Raw genomic sequence first — 21144 nt, 5'->3', positions numbered from 1 at the left:
CGTATGTTTGTGTTTAGATTCGTGCTGGTGGGTTTGAATACTCCCCCGGGACTCTTCACATCTACTCGGACAGCCTGCTGACGCTTCCTGCCATCATCGGCATCGGAGGGGGAGGCGGCCTCCTTTTATTGGTCATAATTGCTGTGCTGATTGCTTACAAAAGGAAGTCGAGGGACGCTGACCGCACCTTGAAACGTCTGCAGCTCCAGATGGACAACCTGGAGTCCAGAGTGGCCCTGGAGTGTAAAGAAGGTAGGCAATGAAAACAGTGTGTGTGAACTAGATACATCTGAACTATCTAGATGTATCTAGATAGGGTATATGTTGAGTAAACTAGCTTAACTCCTTCCACTCCTCCCCACCATAGACCCATTTTTCTTTTCTTTAGGGGTGACAGAGTTTCTTTAGGGGGAGATAGCAGATCATTAGTGTACGCCACTATGCAGAAATATTCAAATACAGTAGGTAGAAATTTGTACTGCATAAGGAAAATGGCATTTTTATTCATATCTTGAGGTGAGAGTTCAAGGGACTTCTGTAAAAATGGTCATGCCAGTTTGTCTCTCGCCACAATTTAGCCTTACTTTGGAGCATTATTTAACCCCTTTTCCTGGTACTGATGTATTCTTTCAGCCGTCTAGTTTCATACAATACCAGTATCTTCACTCTAGCTTTAAAACTGAACCCGCTACAGTCTCAGAAAGACAGTAATGTCAGCCCAGGACGCCAGCATCCTAGCTGAGTGGTTGAGGTTAAAAACCAAGCCACTGGCTATGACACTGATTGGACTGTGTAAGTCTGCCATGCCAAGTGAGTGTGCAACTATAGAAGACGAGAAAGCAGATTGAGGTTTCATGGTATGGAATGTGCAGACTGAACAAGGTTAGAGGACATTTCTATAGACTCGACTGCCAAAGGGGAATGAAAGAGCCAAAGAAAACATGTAGGGAGGGAGAGAACTCTGAATGAAACTGCAGACAGAGATGCAATCAATAACAGCGGGATGCTGCCGTCATCACTGACAACAGGGTTTCTGCAGGGTATGTTTACTGAGGCAGATGCATAACCGTGTCATAGCTAAGTCATAGCAAATAGAAAAGGGTTTTATTTACAAAAAATGCAGGGCTTATATAAAATGATGCAGCCAGTTTATTGACATTTATAATATCATCATGACAGAAATGCAGTCAGGAGGCAAACCAAATGGAGCTGTATGCACAGCATGATGTTGCCACATCGGCATACTGACATGATGCACACATTAATATATTGTTTTGATGACGGTGGTGGACAGTGCTGACATGTCAGTCATCTGTCCGTACCTCCGAGTGAAAATTTAGAGCTTCAGAAAAAGATAGCGAGCATACAAAGCACTGGGAGGTAAAAAGTGAGAGAGGCGATATGAGGTCAAAGTAACAAGGAGGTTGTTTGCACAGAAATGAGAGGTAAAATGAGTGAGAGGTAAATGAGAGAGAAACATTTGGACAAGGGACAGTACAGGCTGAGAGGGAGCTTTTGGTAGCAGAGTGTAGATGACTGATGTAAGGACAGCCCAGGTGTTTACACTCGATATAATGACTCAGACACACACAGTCATAGTACAAGGTTATAATGTGATTACACTACAGCCGTGACACAGAGTTAGAGCTCCATCAGCTGCCGAGGATCAGTTGTCAAACCAAAAAACTGCTGCGATCGCCGCATGCTCTCTGACATTTTCAGAAAATGTGTTCTCACCTTGTATCATTTTAAACATTAGTCCTTTTCAAGAAAAAAACACAAGTATAAACCTTGTTCTCCCCTCAAAGAGAAACCAGACAGTGTTGGAGTCAATAGAAATAAAAGCACTCAGTTTTCCAGGAAATGAAGCATGGCCTTATTCCCACCCCGCCCCGCCTGCTGTACTCCCAGCTGGCCTATAGAGACGAGACAGTGTGTGTGGGCGGAGGAACAGATGAAGTGGGCGGTCCGCCTCGCGCGCGCGCGTGTGTGTGATAGCAAAAGTCAGTGTGTGTGCGTGAGGTTGGCTTCGCTCTAAGAGTCTTCAGGGGAAGAGACAGGGGACGTCTGGTTCAGTCATCCGTTAGAAGTAGACATCGAACCGTACAGAGTCATCCAAACTAGCATATTAGCAGTCATGGATGATTAGTTGCACATTAGAAATGACAACTGCTGACTGGCAAGTGTCACTTTTTGGTTCAGGGGAGGTAATATAGATGTTTTTTAGACATTTTATGAGCGTATAAAAGCAAACAAAGCGCAAATGGGCTTCCAAACAAATTCCTGGGCAAAGCTTTGTTTGTAAGCACACTCAGTGCTGTGGCATTTTTACACCTCACTTCCCAGACTCTGTGTAGATTGAGGTCTTGTCTTTGTGTACTCAAATCAGACACACATGAGGATTTTCCCAGGAAAGACCCACTAGATAGATACTGTGTTTACAGCAGCCACAGTGAAATTTTTGTACATGAAACCAGAATCATGTCATAGCAACAGGTGACAATTAAATATTAATTTACATGAAAATAACTTATGTGCTCCTGATTTTACCGCGAGTAGATTTTAAATATTGGGGAATCTCTCCACTTTTTCAGGCATCATAATGGGTGTGCGTCTCTTTGTCTTTCCTGGATTATTGGCTCTGCACACCTTTGTAATTCAGATTGCTGTAGACAGGGATAATGATGTACTATAACATTAGGATGATTTTAGTCCTTTTTGTCACAAATCCTCATAGTGCATTTTCATGATAGTACAATCGCACAAATAAAAGAGCTATGTTTAAGGCTGTCATGAGTTTTATTAAAGTTAGTTTTATTAGTGAAAATTACAACATCTAGGGTGGCTATTATGGGTAGCTGAATATAACTTGTGCACTTATTTCAACTAGCAGTAGAACTTTTAAGGCACAGACACACCAAACTGACTTCAAAGAGCTAGCTGCAATGAAAGGCGACTGTTATATCACCTCACGTCTCCTGTGTCTCAAGTTGCACCTGAACACATTGCAGGGAATACAGTCGACTCCCAATCAGCACACATGTCCTGCGCCTGTGTGTAAGGAAGTAACTCTCCACACAAGCAGACGGCAGTAGTCTGAATTTGCCATTCAAAAAGGGAAACCAGAAGACCGTTATGACGCTAGTTAGCTAGCTAGCACATTAACAACAGAATCCAATGTTGAAGGAACAAGGCAAACCATCACAAAATGTCTCTGCTAAAGAACTCAATGGCTAAAGAAAAATAATCTGAAAATGTATTCATTCATTTTTTGTAACCGCTTATCCTGTTAGGGGTCACTGGGGGGCTGGAGCCTATCCTGGCTGACATTGGGCGAGAGGCAGGGTACACCCTGGACAGGTCGCCAGACTATCGAAGGGATAACATTATAGACAGGGGGCCTACAAGGGCCAATTAGAGCCAACAGTGCAGGATACACTGCAAAGACTAGGGCAATAGACACTAACCCACAGCCCAACACTGATTGCCGTCTGTCAGCTTGGTGTGTCAGGGCCTTTAAAGGAAGACCACGTATCTTTTGAGAGATGAAATAACTCTGTCTCCCTCCTTCAAATGAAAAGATGAATTCATAACAGATAACATGCACTCATGTTCAATGTAATGCACTCAGGAAAATTTGCTGTTGCAGTCCTACATGGTCTGGTATGACCAGAAGCTTATTGTGGCTGATATTTGTTTGTTTTAGTAAACTTTAGATTGATATTGCCGTAACCCTGTGTGGTTGTATTCCATCTTATGATGATGCTTTTGCAACATACCCCAAAAAAACTTCAGAGAACAAATTCAGTATTTTTCAACTGCTTATGGCCACAGTGGCTTCAGTTCAGCCAAGGTTATAGTCTCACTTTAAACTATGTTTGAATTATCTTGATGTGTTTTTTTACAGGTGTTTCAGCCAATCAGAAATCATAATATGGTTCCCCTGTCTTACATAATGCTGGGCCCTTTAAAAAGCTGAAGAGTTTACAGTTTGAACAATAAATAAGAGATTGTTTAATGACAGATGATGGGATGAGAGTTCAGATGACAAGGAAGTTAAAAATAGAAGCCTTTTCTTTGCTGGCATCTTTTTTCTCACCTTTATCTCCTATTCTGCTTCTTCTGCTCTGCCTCTTTTCTCCTTTACTTTCTACTTCACATTTTCTGACCTTTACCTGCTGATCTCTCTTTCTCTCTTCTTTGTTTTTGGCTTAATCACTTATGTCCTCTGAATTTCCTTTCCCTCGCCACCCTCACTTCTTTACCTCCCAATCTTGTCTTTTTTCTCACGACTCTTTTTTTCCTTCCCTTTATCTTCTTTGCTTCCTCTCCTCTCCATCTCTCTTGTGAACCAAACAGTCCAATAACAGCTGGGAGAAATTATGCATGAAAACTCATCCGTCGCTCTCTTAATAATTATCCACTCATGCAATTAATTGACTTTCCTTTCCAGGAACTTTGTTTTCTGTCTGCTTGTTCTGCTTCTCTCTCCCCGAGCTAGCTTTCCCTTTTTATTTCATTATGTTTGGCTCTTTTTGGACAAGCAAAGATTGAATTTGTTAGGGCTAAGATACCAAGGACTAAATTCAGTTCACTACATTTTCAGACCTGTCTTTTTTCTCTTAGGTTCTGTATGAAACATTGAGAGCATTAATAAAGCAGCAAACCACTACTGGCTATGTAAAGATATAGTGGAGTAATGAAGTTCTGAACAGGAAATGAAGTCACACTCCCTCTGTGTGTGTTATAATCTGAGCTTCTCTGTGGTTTGTTGTACCAAGCCTGTCCGGCCACACATAACACCCATGTTAGGGCAAGTGTGTATCCCACTGGCTAGCTCATCGATGCAAATTTGCACTGTGCTCGTATGACATTTACAGCTGACAATGGGATGGCGACTGTGAAGAAACGTAGTGCCCTCCCTCCAGTTTCCCCTGGTTAACACTGTTAACTCTGTTAAGCGCTGTTTATAGTGTTAACACCTTGAGCTGCTAGTCACTGGCTCAGCCACCTCCATGTTGAGAACCGTGTCACTTAGAATCTGTGAATATTGCGAAGAGCCCCTTTAAGTGTTATCTCAGGACTTATGTATACCCCCCACAAAAATAAAGCTAGATGCAGAATTGTAGAGAAATGACATTGCTAATATGTGTCCTTTACTAAAATTAACTGAATTGCTTATCCTTGTATTCTCTCAGCCGTCTTTCTTTCTTTTATTTACCGCCTTTGTGGGCTTCTTTCATCATCATAGTTGTGTATCATAGAATTACTGAATTACCCTCCAACTTCTGCTTTTCATAAATAGTGAAAATGGAATTACCAATGTTATTTATATATATATAGATAGATAGATAGATATATAGATATATTCAATGTATTACTTTCAAATTCAACAATGACAGTCCTTGCTGGCAAGGCACTGTTTATTTAAAGAATATATTTGTACAGTTTATTCCTAACCGCTGAAAAACCATGTCTTTTTCATGGAGCAGTTTAAGCTCTGGCATAGGAAGGTGAATAAAACAAGATGGCACAACGATAGCTTCCTTCATTTAGGACTCCCCATGTCTCCGTTCCCTCAATGGGCTGCTCTCTAATTTGCTATTAGTAAACAGGGTGAATTTCTGTGTCAGAGTTCACCAATGTTGAATTTACTTAGCCCCACTGATTGCGTTGTTTTGCCGTTTTAAATACTGTTGTGCCCGAACCTTGAGAACTAGACATGATTTGTTATTTGGATGCCCTACAACTGTTTCAATGGCTCATATTTCTGAAGTCCCAGTAGTCTAAAAAAAATCCCATTGGATTGAAAGGCCATTTGCTGACAGTCTGGTATCCCAGAGACAAACGTGCATTGCTGCAAATGTCCTCTTCCTAAACAGAAGCACATGGCTAATTGTTATGCAGAATGATGCCATTGGACCTTCCTACTTTGGCAAAGGCATGACCTGCCCTACTCTGCCTCCAATTGTCTTATCTTGATATTCTTACTCTAACCCTCCTTATGCCTATATCTATCCAACCCAACCAATGAATGTAACTACTACTAGCCAATCAGAGGCAGACTAGAGCAGGGTCATGCCTTCGCCACAGTTGGAGAGTCCGATGATGTCCTGTCCGATGCTGAGAAATTGCCCTTTGGAGCAATGCACGTATGTTTTCGGGATAATGGGCTTTCGGTCCAATAGGACGTGTTTCCGACTATTGGGGATTTGATATTATGAGCCATCAGAACAATGGTCAGTTCCCATAAATTGGACCATTTTGTCGATAATGCAATGTCATTGAGGGTCTGCCAGCAGATCTTTTAGATGAATTATGGAATTGACGAATTCACACATGATTAAAATCACTTGGCAGTGTCTATGATTAATGTGATTCCACAACCTAATATGATGTACAGTTGCTGTTGTTTGGTCTGGTTACCATCCCTCATCCTGTCACCTTCTCTCTGTCCATTTTTTGTAGCTTTTGCTGAGCTTCAGACAGACATCCACGAGCTGACCCAAGAGCTGGACGGAGCTGGGATTCCCTTCCTGGACTATCGGACTTATGCGATGAGGGTCCTGTTTCCAGGCATTGAGGACCACCCTGTGCTCAAGGAGATGGAGGTACGGGTCAGTACACCACCAACCGAGCTTAAAACTAAAACAAAACTCACCATAAATAATCCATTCCAGTCGAACTAAGTAATCCTTTGCACTAATAAGCTAACATCAGGTCGAAGAAGTAGTGAAATTTGGATTTAATGACATGAATACGTCCCTCCAGCTTTACTACCCTTGTAGCCATTATTCCATGACAGGTTTCATCAGAGACAGACCTCTTCAAAAGCTGTAAGGCAAGAGCTATCATATAACCTATACTTTACTTACGTGTTGATGGATTCATCTTGTCACAGTGAATGCAAATGACTTTTCAAGAGCCTCAGTATCATCATTAGTGTGATCTTGTGGGACACACGCTCACCATATTCTCTTGATGTAGGGAAGCAGAGTTTTAAAGTGAGGATTGACTGAAAAAAAATGATACATAAGACATACAAGAAGATAAAGAGATGTAAAAGGAGAGTGCATAGCAAAAACGAAGCAAGTGATGAAGGAAGAGGGATTAGGGCAGAGAGGGGGAAATAAGATTCAGGGTTACTAGGAATCTTACTTGCATTATACATCACTGTTAAGTTATTAATTAAGCCAGTACATGCAACCACCTTGCCAACACAGCTGAATGGAGATAGTGCACCCGATTTATAAAGACATTTTACCGCTGAGACTAAGGAAAGTACAATCAATAGCGTGTCAACATAAACTACTCTCCTCCGAAGCTGGAAACCAGGGAGCCAAGTTTGTAATCAGCAGTATCATTAAGATGTAGAATCTGGTGCTGCTCCATTGACTTTGATTGGAGCACTGACTTTTTGGAGTCAAGGAATAATTTGTTTGACCTTTTACAGCTTCATTTAATCGTTCTAATCCAGACAGTGGATTTATATTCCTCGAAGAAGAAGGAAAAAATGCCCTCTAGGCGGTCTCATAGCTGCCACGTCTTTTTTTGATTCATTCTTCGTGATTCATCCTCTCTTATTTTTGGCTGGAAGGAACAGTAGTGATTACTTCAATACAACAGTAATATGTTTGGATATAGAAAAAGCCTGTTGTGGTTTCCAGCAGAGACCATAACACTATAACTAATATAGTTAAAATGACTTATAATGCAAAATCTGGAAGAATACAGCAAGGTTAGAAGTTCTCAACCGACAGGAGTCGCTCATTATTTGATTTATCACTTTTGCAGACACATTTAGTTTTGTCACATAATTTAACAGTATTTTGTTATTGAATTTAACCGTGTTAAGCTTTGAATATTGAAAATAACAAACTATAAATTCTGCAGTCACCTCAAGTTTTCACTTGGAGTGTCATGAATGTTCACAGCCTGGAAATACAACCTGAAAAAATGAGACAGGGGCATAAAATATGAAATGTTGATTAAATGTGCAAAAGAGATTTTACCTAGTTTTTACATCTTATTGCTCTACTATCTGTTCTCAAAGGTGATTTAAATATTGATATGATGTGCCATGTGAACTCTAGACCTCGTCTGACTGACTACTGTTTACCACGCTCCTCAGGAGCCTTGCCAGAAGGCCCTCACCAATAAGATAGCAAGATTTATATGCAAGGATACATGGCCCACTGTAGAAGGTTTTCAGGATCATGACAGAAGTGGAGCCAGGATTTTTAATTCCAAGTAACACCACAATTTCAAGACACATAGTGCAGTTATATCACACCACATAGGGAATCTTATAGACATTACTAAAGAGTAAGACAACGCTGGGGGCAGTATGAGTTATGTTTGAATTAATTTGAGCGTGTTAGTCCAAATTTGTTCAAACATGACTTTTTGTAAAAGTGACTGTCCTCATTCTTTATATAACCGTGATCAGGTAGAACGTTTTCAAGAGAAGAGTTACCAAAACATCCCGTCCACAACCTGTTGTAGAGTGCCGTCTCTTTTCATGAAAACCAATCTTTTCATTAGAGCCTCTGATTGGCTAGTAGTAGTTGCATTCATTGGTTGGGTTGGCCAAGTACACACACCAGCTTTAACGAGACATCAGCCAGATGTTTCATTGCAGTTGTTAGGGAAATTAGGTTGATTAGATACAGTCCATATGATATGCTGTCAGTGATGTTTTTTTAACCAGCAAAGGAGGCCGTCAACATGGGCTAGAAAGCTACCAAAACGAGACATATAAGGACATCATTTTGGTCATTTAGGAACACTGATCTACATTTCTCACCATTTTCTGACATTTTATAGACTAAACAACTTAGCGAGTAATCGGGAAAATAAGTGATAGATTATCAACAATGAAAATAATTGTTAGATGCAGCCCTAATGGGAGCCAGATCCAAAATGGAACTGTCGATCTGAACCCAGCCCTGTCCTAAACTGCTACTCTATAAAGCTTTACATCTTCGTCATGCACAAATCAGCTGAAGTTTTTGTCCTCTTCCTTTGAAAAAGCAAGTCCTGCTAAGTGTCTCGCATGAATATGCCCAGCAAGTTTATTAACTAGTCAGCCCGAGACATCTTAAAATATCACATTCTCTCACTTTTTTTGGCCTTTTTTGGCAAATCGAAATGAGGACTAGAAACATGACACTGTGGAGAAGATGTCCCCTGATACAAATACAGTCCACCTTTAATTTGAAGTGTCAGGCAGGCAGAGGTAAAGGGATCTTACGTATTTTATAGTTATGTCTAGACTTCCTTCCCCTTCCCTCTGTATTTCCCCCAGGGGTTGCCGGTGTAATCCAATGGCCTGTGTAAACCAACGCTCCTAGCTTTATTGCTCTGTGTGACTGCTCTCTTCCCTAAGCTAGACAGCCACACTACACGCCAGTTATACTCTCCCTTTCTCTCTCTCTCTCTCTCACACACACACACACACACACACTGCACGCGGTGCATGTACACACACACTCACAGTCTTGCAGATCCTAGCTCTCTCTTTTAAATTCGGTAAAGACTCTGCGCGTGCAGTGCGTACATGTTATCCATCTGCCTCTCTGCCCTCTTTCTTGCTCTCACTCTCTCTTTTCACACACACACACACACATACACATCACTCTCAGTATCCACCCTGGAGGCCCGAGAATCTCATTTAGCACTTTAGAGAGTGGCCCAGACACTTTATTATGGCACATTGGAGGAAGAAAGAATAGATGTTACAGTGTTACAGAAGGATGACAATACAGAGAGAGGGAGAAAGAGGTGGAAATGATGTGTGTTTGTGAGTGTATGTGTTAGAGAGACACACAAAGACAAAGAGCAGGAGAAATTAAAATGGGAGAAAGACCAATGATGTGAAACAGTCAACAATGAGTGCGAGGGAGAGAATTAGAGCGGTGAGGAAGACGGAGCGACTGAGCGACACGAGAGGCGTCTTTAGGGGGTTTAGTGTGTTGTTGATGAGTAGTGACAGGTGCCAGCCAGTGGAACAAGCAGGGTGCACCTCTGTCACCAAGCCTGACACACACACAATCCTGCCATGCCTCGACGCTTCTTCCCTCCCCTCCATCTCTTTCGTCCCTTCTGTATTTGGCAGAGGAATCTCTCCCATGCTAGGCTGGTTCAGGCCGGTCTGATTAGACTTTGGCTTTTTTTCTGTGTTTCAAGGAACTTTCTAAAAATGTCTAGAGTTCCCTGGGACAGCCATTGATGGCCATTGAAGCGTTATTAAAAGATTCAGTTAAGGGCTTTCAAGTAATATTACTGATTCAGCAAAGTGGTGAAAGTGACTGGAGAAGTCAGAATTTTCTTACAGACCTGAGTGATCAGTTCATACATGAGTGCAAGAGTCCAAAACCTAAAGTCATAAACAAAGACAAGTTGGAGTACACAGGGAGCCTTGACTGCTGAAGTGTGCGTGCAACTCAGTCAGGACTGATGATTAAAACTCTCGTCTTATCGATATTCAGCTGGAAGATGCTATGACCCATCCACCCCCTGGTGTCAAGAGGACAGTTATGTCAGATTGTCTGCTAAAATCATTTGGAGAGCAACGGCGGAGAAACACTCAGAAAGCAGCACACAGCAGTGCAGCGGGAGAGAGAGTAGCCAATCACCTCACTGTTTACAAGCCAATCTCAGCTCATCATAAGCTGGAAAAAACAAAAGTCTGCTCGCAGATTTGTTGAGAACCTCTCTTCACTGAGTGACATATTATCTCTTTATTTTATCTTGTGTGTTATTTAATTTTGCACACAAAAGTTTCTCATAGGAGTCCATGACTATTCAAACTGAAAGACAATGGCTGTGTTTGAAATCATTCACTCCTTCACTACTTTCTACCCTCTATAAAGGAAATTCTGCGTATAGGACTATATAGTGAGCTCATTTGCAACATTAAAAACACTTTCAGACACTGCTTGGGTTATTTTCTCTGCACTGTTAATTACGTCATTGCTGTCCAATAATTAAAACATGCTGTATCAACGTTGGCCATTACGGCACAAATCATGTCAAGTGGCAACCCAGCTTGCTAACGTTAGCTTGTGTTAGCCCTCCTCTGTACATAATGTTAAGCACTAGACAAATATCAATGGCTGACTACTCATTTGACAATTTATTACATGGCAGAGAAACTGGTAAAACAAAATCCAACATGTCATCATAGGTTTAAACATACAAAAAGTTGTGGTCGGGCTGCTCTCTTTCCTCATGATCTTTTTTTTGTGCATCCCAAACAGTCCATCCATTCCTTCTGCACAATACATTATGGGATATATTGCGTACTTAGTGACCATCGCTTGTACACTACCTTTTACAATGCATTGTGTGATACTTCAAGTCCACTATGTAGGATATAGTAATTCCCGCTATACATTTGGACAGCACTACAAAATGTGAAGTGAATATATAGTGGGCTATGTAGTGAGTAGTAAGTCACACACAACACATTGCATATATCACTTGCATGGCATGCTACACATACTAGCATACTAGGGTACGCTTTTATTTAAAGAAGTCAATGTTGACTTTGGGACGTGAACGCTGGTCTTCTGGGTAAAGGTCCTGTGTTTTTTTGACCCACTGACCACCCTGTACATGCTTCTTCAATATTTGAACAATATTACGCGGACTTTGTCGCCTTTTATGCCACATCACGTCACTTCCTCTTCTGCTCCTGCTCATATTTGGGTCGTAATAAGATACTTACACAATCGACCCCATGGTTGTTTTTCAGTGAAAGCGGCCTGGTGTTTTCTTTTCTGCTGAATTATAAAGAAAGGGTGTCCATAGATCTATTCCTTTTTTTCTGACCACACCCTTTTTGCATTGAAGTCATAATGTTGTTGTCATTAACTTTGGGACATCATCATATGTATGGCTGGAATTTTAGGAATCTGTACACATCCTGAACTATTTCAACCAATGACATTGCTTTCATTTTGACAGATAGACTAGGCACATAATTTTAGGGAAAAAATGTCATGCATTTTGAAGGTCTGTTAGCCCACCACCAAACATGCATTTCGCCAAGATCTTTTTTTAGCTCGTCAATGTCTCATCTTAGTCAGGAAAAAAAAGTTGTTGGCATTTTTTGTCACAGTTTTTGTTAACAAAATTGACACTTATTAATTAACACATTTGAGTAATGAGTTATGTCTGATATGTCTCTTCCATTAAATACATTTAATAATCTAATGTACAATGTGTGAATATATAAGTGTTTTTAACTCAAAAGTTTAACTTCTGGACACAAGATGTCTCGTACTTTACCAAAACTCCATTCTCAGTGTAGCCTGGAGACAGCTTGCTTCCAAACCACTTGTGATGTCACAAAATCCTGCTTTTACATAGGCCTTAATGTCTACAACTCAGATTTAGGGTGAGTTCTTTGGGAAGACTGAGGATTGTAAAAGGCAGTTTTTTCCATCAATACAAAAAATCATGCTCCTCAATAAAGAACAGAGATGTCTGTATACAGAAAATTGCTCTACACACTGTCATTTTCTCTGTTGTGACTTGTCTGTCTCTGTGTCTTCCTGCAGGTCCAGGCGAATGTTGAGAAAGCACTGACACTGTTTGGCCAGCTGCTGACGAAGAAGCACTTCCTGTTGACGTTCATACGGACCCTGGAGGCTCAGAGGTGTCTCTTTATTTATTTATATTTTAAGATATACATTTTGTTGTTTGTTTTAAGTAAATTAGTTTAGTTGTCAGTAAATCAGTTTTTTCCAAGAGGGATTTCTACTATTTAAAAAACAGTGTCTACCAATTTTGAAAAATGAATATATTAAAGCAAAATTAAAGCTTTACCCAGATGATATTTCCAGCCATGGGAATAGAATAGTGTAAATGCAGCACTGTATGCTTGATGCTTCATTTTGATGAAATTAAAGTGTTTTTTTTTCCTCAGGAACAAACATTGTTGTACATTTGGAAAAACTGACTAATAAAAAAATTGTTCTGGGGGGGTGGGGGTGGCTTTGGAAAATGTGCTTTTATCGCCTGTTTAATTTTACAAATATGACATGAAAGGCTGTGCTGTGCTCTTTGATTAGGACAGAAGAGGCAAATTGATAAACAGAGTAAAAACATTTTAGCAGCTCTAAAATTACCCTGAAGCACTTAGCCAAATGGTTTATGGCAAAACTGAGTCAGACACCATTTGATTAAGATTAAATGCACATTAATATTTAAATAAGTTGTTATTTGGTTAATGGATCACATGTATTGTGTGGAGCAGCTTCAGACGTGACTCAACAAGAGCTGCAAAAAGCTTTAGTGAAACATTAATATAGAATGTTTATAATAGCATTTCATTGTATTTGCAGGTCATTTTCAATGCGGGACCGAGGCAACGTGGCATCTCTGATCATGACAGCCCTGCAGGGGGAGATGGAGTACGCCACCGGGGTCCTGAAACAGCTGCTGTCAGACCTGATAGACAGAAACCTAGAGAGCAAAAACCATCCCAAGCTGCTGCTTAGGAGGTGAGGAAGAAACAAACACAGACTAGGCTTACATGCTTCTATGGCAATGAATCCAAAAACAGAACATTTTTGATGAATTAAAGTAAAATGGTACCATGTTTAACAAAGGAAAACTATATCAAAGCATCTGACTACAAACTCTCACATAACTTGTGCAGTAAAATCGTCTCATTAAGTCTCATTCATGCAGTCGTATCTTCAGTACCTCCCAAACACTTGCATATCTGCTAAAACCTTACTATTCATAACACTTTCACATAAACAGTCTCACACACTGACAAGTGTTTAAAATAGTGAATACTTAGCAGAAATGCATGTGTGTAGGAAGTACTGAGGATACAACTGGATAAATGAGACTTGGATTTTACTGTACTAGTTGTGTGAAAGTTTGTAAATGGACATTTTGATATAGTTTTGCTGTTTTTAAGAACCCAGACCCCCTTTTATTTCAGTTCAGCAAGAATTTTCTCAGTTTTTGGATTTTTTTCGATCACCATGGAGGTATGTGAGAAACACAGCATGACTAATTGATATACAAATAATCATTTGGCGGTTGAAATATTCTTGTAATGTAAATTTATTTAAGTGGAAGTTTAATTAAACATTAGTTGATTTGTATTCAGAACCATTTCAGAACTCATAAACATGAGTTGTTCTAATTTGAAGTCCTTTGACTGGGACGTACTGCAGAGAGTTCAAGAAACCATCACATTAAGTTTCCAAGTAAAGAGGCTTAGCATAACAAAAGACTTCCCAGAAGACATGTAGTGCATTGGTTTTTTATGCTTTTTTGTTTGTTTTTGTTGTGGTTTGAAGAAAACACACATTATGGAGACTATTAGTCTTTTATATGTGTTAAATTAAAGAGAAGGTTCACCCAAAACCAATAAAAATTTTATATAGCCATGACCTCCTTAGGCTCTCTATGATCCCACGAAAAGTTGTCTACCGAATGGCGTGAAGGAGAGTGGAGCTCCCAAAAAATGAACAGACTTCGATGGACTCAGAACAAAAGACAGCAAAAAAAAAGTGACATTATGTCAATATATATATTTTATTTTAGCTAAACTATTGCTAAACCAAGCAGGATCATTTGTTAATCTCGTCTCATCCAACTCACCACCAGGTGGTGATCAGTTGACAGCTCTGCTCCTCTCTTCACCCGAGTGTCCAGAACATATGGTCGCAGGTCAAATGACATGACTACAAAGTCAATCATTGACCTGTGACCCAGGCGCTCGCCCACAGGCCCCAACCCCAGGCCTGGCCCCAGGGCGGGGCCCCGGTAACCCTCCGGGCCGGGTACACCAACTCTTGTTATCTTCCATCATGAAGGGTCTTCTGAACCGTTCTTCGTCTGACCCTTCGCCCAGAACCAATCTGCCATGGGAAACCCTACCAGGGGCGAAATGCCCCCGACAGCACAGCTCCTAGGGTCATTAGGGCACTCAAACTCCTCCACCACGATAAGGTGACGGTTCTCGGAGGAGCATTTGTTAATCAAACAACAAAATGCTTTGTTTATCGAATAAAACAATAATTAAAAAGACAATTTTTGATTTTTGAATTTCATGAGCCCACAAACAAAATCTCAGGAATTTTCACAAAGTTTTTCAGACCTTTTATAACCTTTTTGTTGTTTGTTTTTTTTTTTTTTTGCTATTTTTCTTTTAGCTTCCATCAAAGTGTGTTTGCAGTGATATGCTTCGCTCTTTTTAACGTCATTTGTTGGAAAGGGTTTTTTTCTGGGACCATAGAGAGTCTTGGGAGGTACCATGTACAATTTATATACAATTTTATACTAAGAAATTGCTCTGATAATAATAGGAACCACAATGAATATGAAAATCAGAAGTGTACAGCAGGTCAGCTGAACATGAACGATCCAGTGTAATGAAAAAAAAAAAGGACTGAGTATTTACTTGAGTTTAAACCTGGAGTTTAAAGATAAATCTTAAGGTTCACAAAGTGACTTAAGGAGAAGAAAAAAACATGTATATTATTAAGAAACTTTTTTCTACTTTTTGCCTGTTTTGTAAAAAAAAAAAGAAAGAAAAAAGAAAAGAAAAACCTTCCTACTGTTTCCTCTTGAAAGTCCTTTCAATGACACCACCCATATCTCATGTTCACACTGTGGTCACCACTATGATTTAACGAGTCACAAGCTGTAGGCTGGTAACCACCAGTTTAAATGGAACAGTTCTTTTAATGAGCTTCCTCTGGAAATTGACCACATCTATTTCCCTGTAATTAGCACAAAATTATGTATCTTTCCAAAAAGCTTCCTACTTGTTTTCATAATCATGTCACTCGTTAACATGGTTAAAGCTTTTCTGCTGTTAATGTCCCTTTTTCGTCTGTGTGTCAGGACGGAGTCTGTCGCAGAGAAGATGCTGACCAACTGGTTTACATTCCTCTTGTATAAGTTCCTCAAGGTAAGCCCAGCAACAATGCATAACATCCATATTTGTTCTGTTGCTTTATCTTTAAAACAACAGTCATCATCTTGAGTGGATTTATATAGTACAGTGGTTTAAAATGTGTGTATACTGCCTGTGTGTTAGAGGCTTTTATTAAATGCATCTGGCTTATATTATTTGCTTGGTGCATTTATCTCACTGTGGTTATTAAAAGGGTTTTTCAGCTGCATATTTTCTTGCTTTACCAGTGCAGTATACAAACAGTAGACCATCAAAGCCTCCCAGCAGCATGCGTTTCTTCTCTTGTCTGCTGTTTTAATGTCCTTTTTTTTTTTTTTTTCAGTCCACAGATCCTCTCCGCTCTCATAATTTCACTCCTGTAGCCGACACGTCCTCCTCACTGATCTTTGTGTCGTTCTTTTAGCTCACATGTCCTCTTCCTCTGATCTCTCTTTCATCTCTGTAGTTTCTGTTGTCATTATTCCGCTGTCAGTCTCCTCTCTGCCTTAAGGTCATTTGCCTCACCAGGGGGTGCGATGTCGCTCACGCTGTCCTCACACGCCGTCCTCACACGCCCCCTCTTTTCCCCACATCCCCGTCATCCCCCCGTCCCTTCATCCTGTCTGTCGCTTTAAGAAAGCGAGTCCAGTCAGAAAATATTGTTTGGTGTTTCTTTCTCCCTTCTCAGTGCTTCCCTTCTCCTCTCAAACCTCTAACTATAAATTGTGAGGTTGTCATTGTATGCCATTATAATCCTTATCACATGAAGAGAGCAGTATGATATTACAGTCACAAAAATGTAGGGAGTTGAGTACTTTTAGGGGGAATCTGTGTAGAAGGTGGCATTAAATTGTTTGTAGTACTCTCATTTTGATTACTGTATTGTACAAATGACATCATTATAGTGTATGTGTTTATTTTGTGTTCAAATACACCTGAGCCATTACCTAAAACCTGTTAACATTTCTATTTCTCTAACTAGAAAATAGTAAATGTCCCTGTGCATTGCGCGCTGATTTTCACTGATTGATAGCGATGTAAAAATCTGAGGCTATTCCTCCCCCTGTACAGCAACACACATCATTATATCCCTGAAATGTAAATGTCTGCATACACTTAAGGAGCCCTAATGAAGCCACTGTATGGAGTAAAAGCAAATTTCATAGACATGCATGCAGCGGCCAAGCGAGGAAGGCAAAAGCCGAAGTGAAAGCATAACAGCGTGATGTATGCTCGCTCTGTCTCGTTAGCAGCTGCCCACCTAATTGGCCCAGATGCTAACGAACTTTTTAAGCGTACGCCGGTGGACGGGGAGGGGTATAGAGATGGGAATGGTTAGCGGGAGAGGCGGGAAGGAGGAGAGGAAGGGATGAGAGGTGGGTGTTGGAGGCTGATGGGAGAGGGAGGAAAGATAGAGGGGGACATGACAATTCGGAACTGAGAAGAGGAGAAGGAAAGGGGAGGAGAGGCAGGAAGCAGATGAAGAAGAAGGAGGTAGGAGATAAAGGGGGAAAGGCAGGGTATTGTAAGGGATGTAAAAGGAGGGGAGAGGAAGGAGGAGGAGAGGGAAGGTTTCAAGTGATGATAGAAAAAGGGTGAAACTAAAGAAGAGATGCTGGTCACAAAAAGGTTTTTGGTTGAACAGGGTCATGAGGGGCAAATGAAAAGGAATGAGAGAAAATTGTGTAATACAAAAGTAAGAAAACATCACTTTAGCTGTGTGATTTTTTTAGCGCAAGTTTTGTCAGATGTTGTTTTTGTCATTTCGTCCAGAACATTGGGAACATTAGTTTGTAAGTAGTCGGACATGTGGTTGCTCAGTGCAGCTCAGATGGTGAGATAAGTGGGAGAGATGAAGGATGGGTGGGGAGGGATAAACAGAGTGGACAGATAAAAGAGAAAAAAGGCGAAGTTAGAATAAGATTTCGAAAACTTTTATGTCCCCAAAGAGGCAATTTGTGGTACAGCCCATGTAAGCAATAAAGATAATGTAGACAGTGACAACATTTTTACTTTAGTTTGATCCTAGAAATTGAGATTGAAACATACCAAATATTTTCATCATAGATTGCAACTGTCACAAATCTGTGATAATGCGAGAGATTTTTGGATGTTAAAAAGATTGGATTGTAAAAAAAAAAGAGCAATCCTCTGTCTCCAGGTTTTTCTTCTTTCATTGTTTTATTTAAATCTGTAATTACTGTTTTTTGTTTGTTTTTTTGCTGTGTTTTTGCCCACTTAAATGCCACAGACACAAATACACTCCACAATACTAACATCACCTTTTAAGTTGATACAGTGAACTTCTTAGCAAGCCGTTGCTTATATAATCCAACTCCTTGGGGAAATATCTATCTCTTTAGCTGCTATGTCTCCCGCTGTGTTCCCCAGCCACTTGCTAACTTAGTCTGTCTGCCAACTAGAAGAGAGCGATTTCACACAGTTGTTTTTTTTTTTTTTTTTTGCAGCATTTGGTTAGGGTGTCTCGATTCTTGTTGGGATAGAGGGGTTGGGTTGAAGTGTTGGGGCTACATGGCCCTTTAGAATGAGGTTTTTCAGAGGCTCACTCCAGACTGAGTGTTATGAGAAATCATCAGCAAGATGGCAGTGAAAGAAACCCACAAATATATTTTCTTTGTTAATAAAGACTTAAGTGTATAAAGTCATTACAAAACATTTAAACACATTAAATCAGCTCATTGTCTGACTGTGGTTTAAAACTCATCAGTTACATTGTTGAGTTCAGGATACTGATGGCACTTGAGATGAAGAACTTCTTAAAAACATTTTTAGTTGGCAGAGGGACTCTATAGCTTCTCCCAGAGCTCACCAGCTCTTACTGGCAAAAGAGAGGATGGGAGCTATCTGGCAATAAGCATAACAAAAAAATGTTATTAGTATGCTAATGTATCTCCAGTTAACTAAGTAGCAAGCTAATGTTACATTGTTATTGCTGATTTGTGCATGACAGTCAAGCATTCTGACATGTTTCCACATTGTATTCACCCCCTTTGATGCCATATGGCAGCCAAATTTTACTTAAGTCTAGCAGTGAAGTTGCTGCTCTTGTTACCACTCCTCTAATTAAGTTCAGACTGGCAGGGTAGGATCACGCTAATGTTAGTCTACAGACCACCACCAGTGGTGATCATGTGATGATCTGTTTTATCAATTGGTCACTTGAAATTTAAGTTGTGATCAAATTGTGAGTTTCCATGCTTTTCCATCTCCATCAGATAAATGACAAATGTCATTGTGATAATAAAATTATCGCCATAGTCAGGTATGTTTATATAGACACCATCAATGACAATGGGGGTACTGATGATGTATCAGGGTCTTGAAGGGTTGTCACATTTCATAGGGGAAGATTTCAACCACTACCCCTTATAACTCTGTTCTGTTGGGAACGGAAGTGCTCGGTAAAAATAAGAAATGGAATTGGGCCAAAACGTCACAGAGCTGAGGGGAACTGCAAGGTTGGATAAAAGTTAGACTAGAGGAATATTTTTCTAACCTTAAGTGTTTTTTTGTTAATAAACAAAAGCTGTTTGCATTCAGTGTTTCTGACCAACACGCTGTGTGTGTCCTTGAGGTCTAACAAACACATTAAGTGCATTTCTTCCTCATAGAGCATTTGGAAAGCTGATGGTTCTGCTAGTGGTGTGAATGTATGAAGAAAGGGGTAAAAAGGAGGAATGTGTGAGTGTTAGAAAGAAAAAGTGAGTTGTGTGCTTGAAGGTGAGGCAGATAAATAAGTACTTTCCCCTGTTCTCATCTGGACCTCATGCATCTCCAGCACAGACACACACACACACACACAGTCTGAAGTATCTCCCTGAGCACCGCACGGTCGATCATTAAGCTCTCGTCAGGATGAGTATTGGCCGTGATGATGTCCTCTCTCTCCCCTCTAAACCGCTACTACTTCAGTCGGGAGTGTTTTTCCTTGGGCCTGAGTGATGACTTATGACACTATTGATTGGCAAGTGTCTTTGATGGAGGGGAGAGTGGGAAACATATTTATAACATCTGTGTCTGGTCGCATAAATTCTGAAACGTAGGCCATGGGAGGGAACTGAAAAGATTGGTATAACTTTTCTACTATATAAAATTTAAAGGAATAGTTTGATTTTTTTTTTTTTTAAATGGGGTTGTAAGAGGTACGTATCCATAGTCAGTGTATTACCTACAGTAGACAACAGTTGGCGTGTCTCCAGTTTAGAGAAGCAGGCAGGAGCAGACACAGAGGCTTAGCTGCTGTACTGCTGTGTACTGGGAATAGCAGCACAATGTATTCTAGACACCTAAAAAAATCAATATCAGTTTAAGTGTACAGCTATATTGAAAACATTTTCACTGCTTTGCCTTCCCATTAGACAGCCTGTTGCGACAGGGAATAGATTCCCATCTATTCTCTCACTAAATCCACCAGACTCCTTTGAGAAAAACAGTAATTTTTTTCACTGAATATGGGAGCTGCTGGTCTACTGCCGCCTCCATCGGTTACAAGGGGTTGTGTTATTGTGTGACGTTGGTGAATTGGCACTAATCCTTTAAATGCTGAAATTCACACAACAACACATCAAACTAACTGATCAGGGCAGCGGTGGTCCAGCAGCTCTTGTCTTCAACAACATTAAATTGCTATTTTTCTTAATGGAGTCTGGCTCTGAAGAAAGCAATAGAATGGCCTCAGTTCCCTTTTGGAAATTGCTGTATGACAGTAAGGTGCTGTGGTGAAAAAAGTCTAAATATTGTGTACACTTAAACTAATATTTATATTGGCATAGTATATATATAGACATCTGGGCCAGGGCAGCTGCTATATTTTTTTAGGTGACTTTTTCAAGTGGCTAAAACATGTTTTATTGCTGACCCCTTTCAAAGCAGTACAGGGTTTTGGGAGTGGTCATGAGATGGATCAAATAATATCAAACCATGAGTAAAATACATGCTGAAAAGAGAGCAGTAAAGATGAAAAAGTTTAAGCTGTACTTCCCAAAAGACTTACTCAAACTAATCACTGCATTTACGCATCAGTCTTCTTTTGCAGGTGGTGTTGTGTTTGATTGGAATAGAAACCTGCTTACTTATGGACCTAAACTCCACATTATATAACAACTGCCCTATGTGTGTTTTTTTTACATGCCAAGAAAGAAAGTAGAATCTCATGCAACATGTATTTTAAGGCATTCCTCTAGAGGCACACA

At 40.2% G+C, this 21144-nt stretch overlaps 1 protein-coding gene across 2 annotated transcripts in view; it reads left to right on the top strand.

The window, feature by feature from the left end:
* Positions 1–21144, top strand: part of LOC117257925 (plexin-A1-like) — a 351734-nt gene that overhangs the window by 310636 nt on the left and 19954 nt on the right. Inside the window, exons 20-24 of one of the 2 annotated variants that reach the window (XM_033628343.2) lie at positions 18–252; positions 6469–6611; positions 12567–12664; positions 13353–13511; positions 15880–15946. In XM_033628343.2, coding sequence (XP_033484234.1) covers positions 18–252; positions 6469–6611; positions 12567–12664; positions 13353–13511; positions 15880–15946 — 702 coding nt within the window. Of the gene's footprint in view, positions 1–17; positions 253–6468; positions 6618–12566; positions 12665–13352; positions 13512–15879; positions 15947–21144 lie in introns of both variants that reach the window. The other variant, XM_033628342.2, reaches the window with a different exon arrangement.

Source organism: Epinephelus lanceolatus, chromosome 8 (genome assembly GCF_041903045.1).
Source record: "Epinephelus lanceolatus isolate andai-2023 chromosome 8, ASM4190304v1, whole genome shotgun sequence".
NCBI lineage: Eukaryota > Metazoa > Chordata > Actinopteri > Perciformes > Serranidae > Epinephelus > Epinephelus lanceolatus.
The sequence above is the reverse complement of the archived record's forward strand: the minus strand, read 5'-3'. Positions and strand labels throughout refer to the sequence as shown.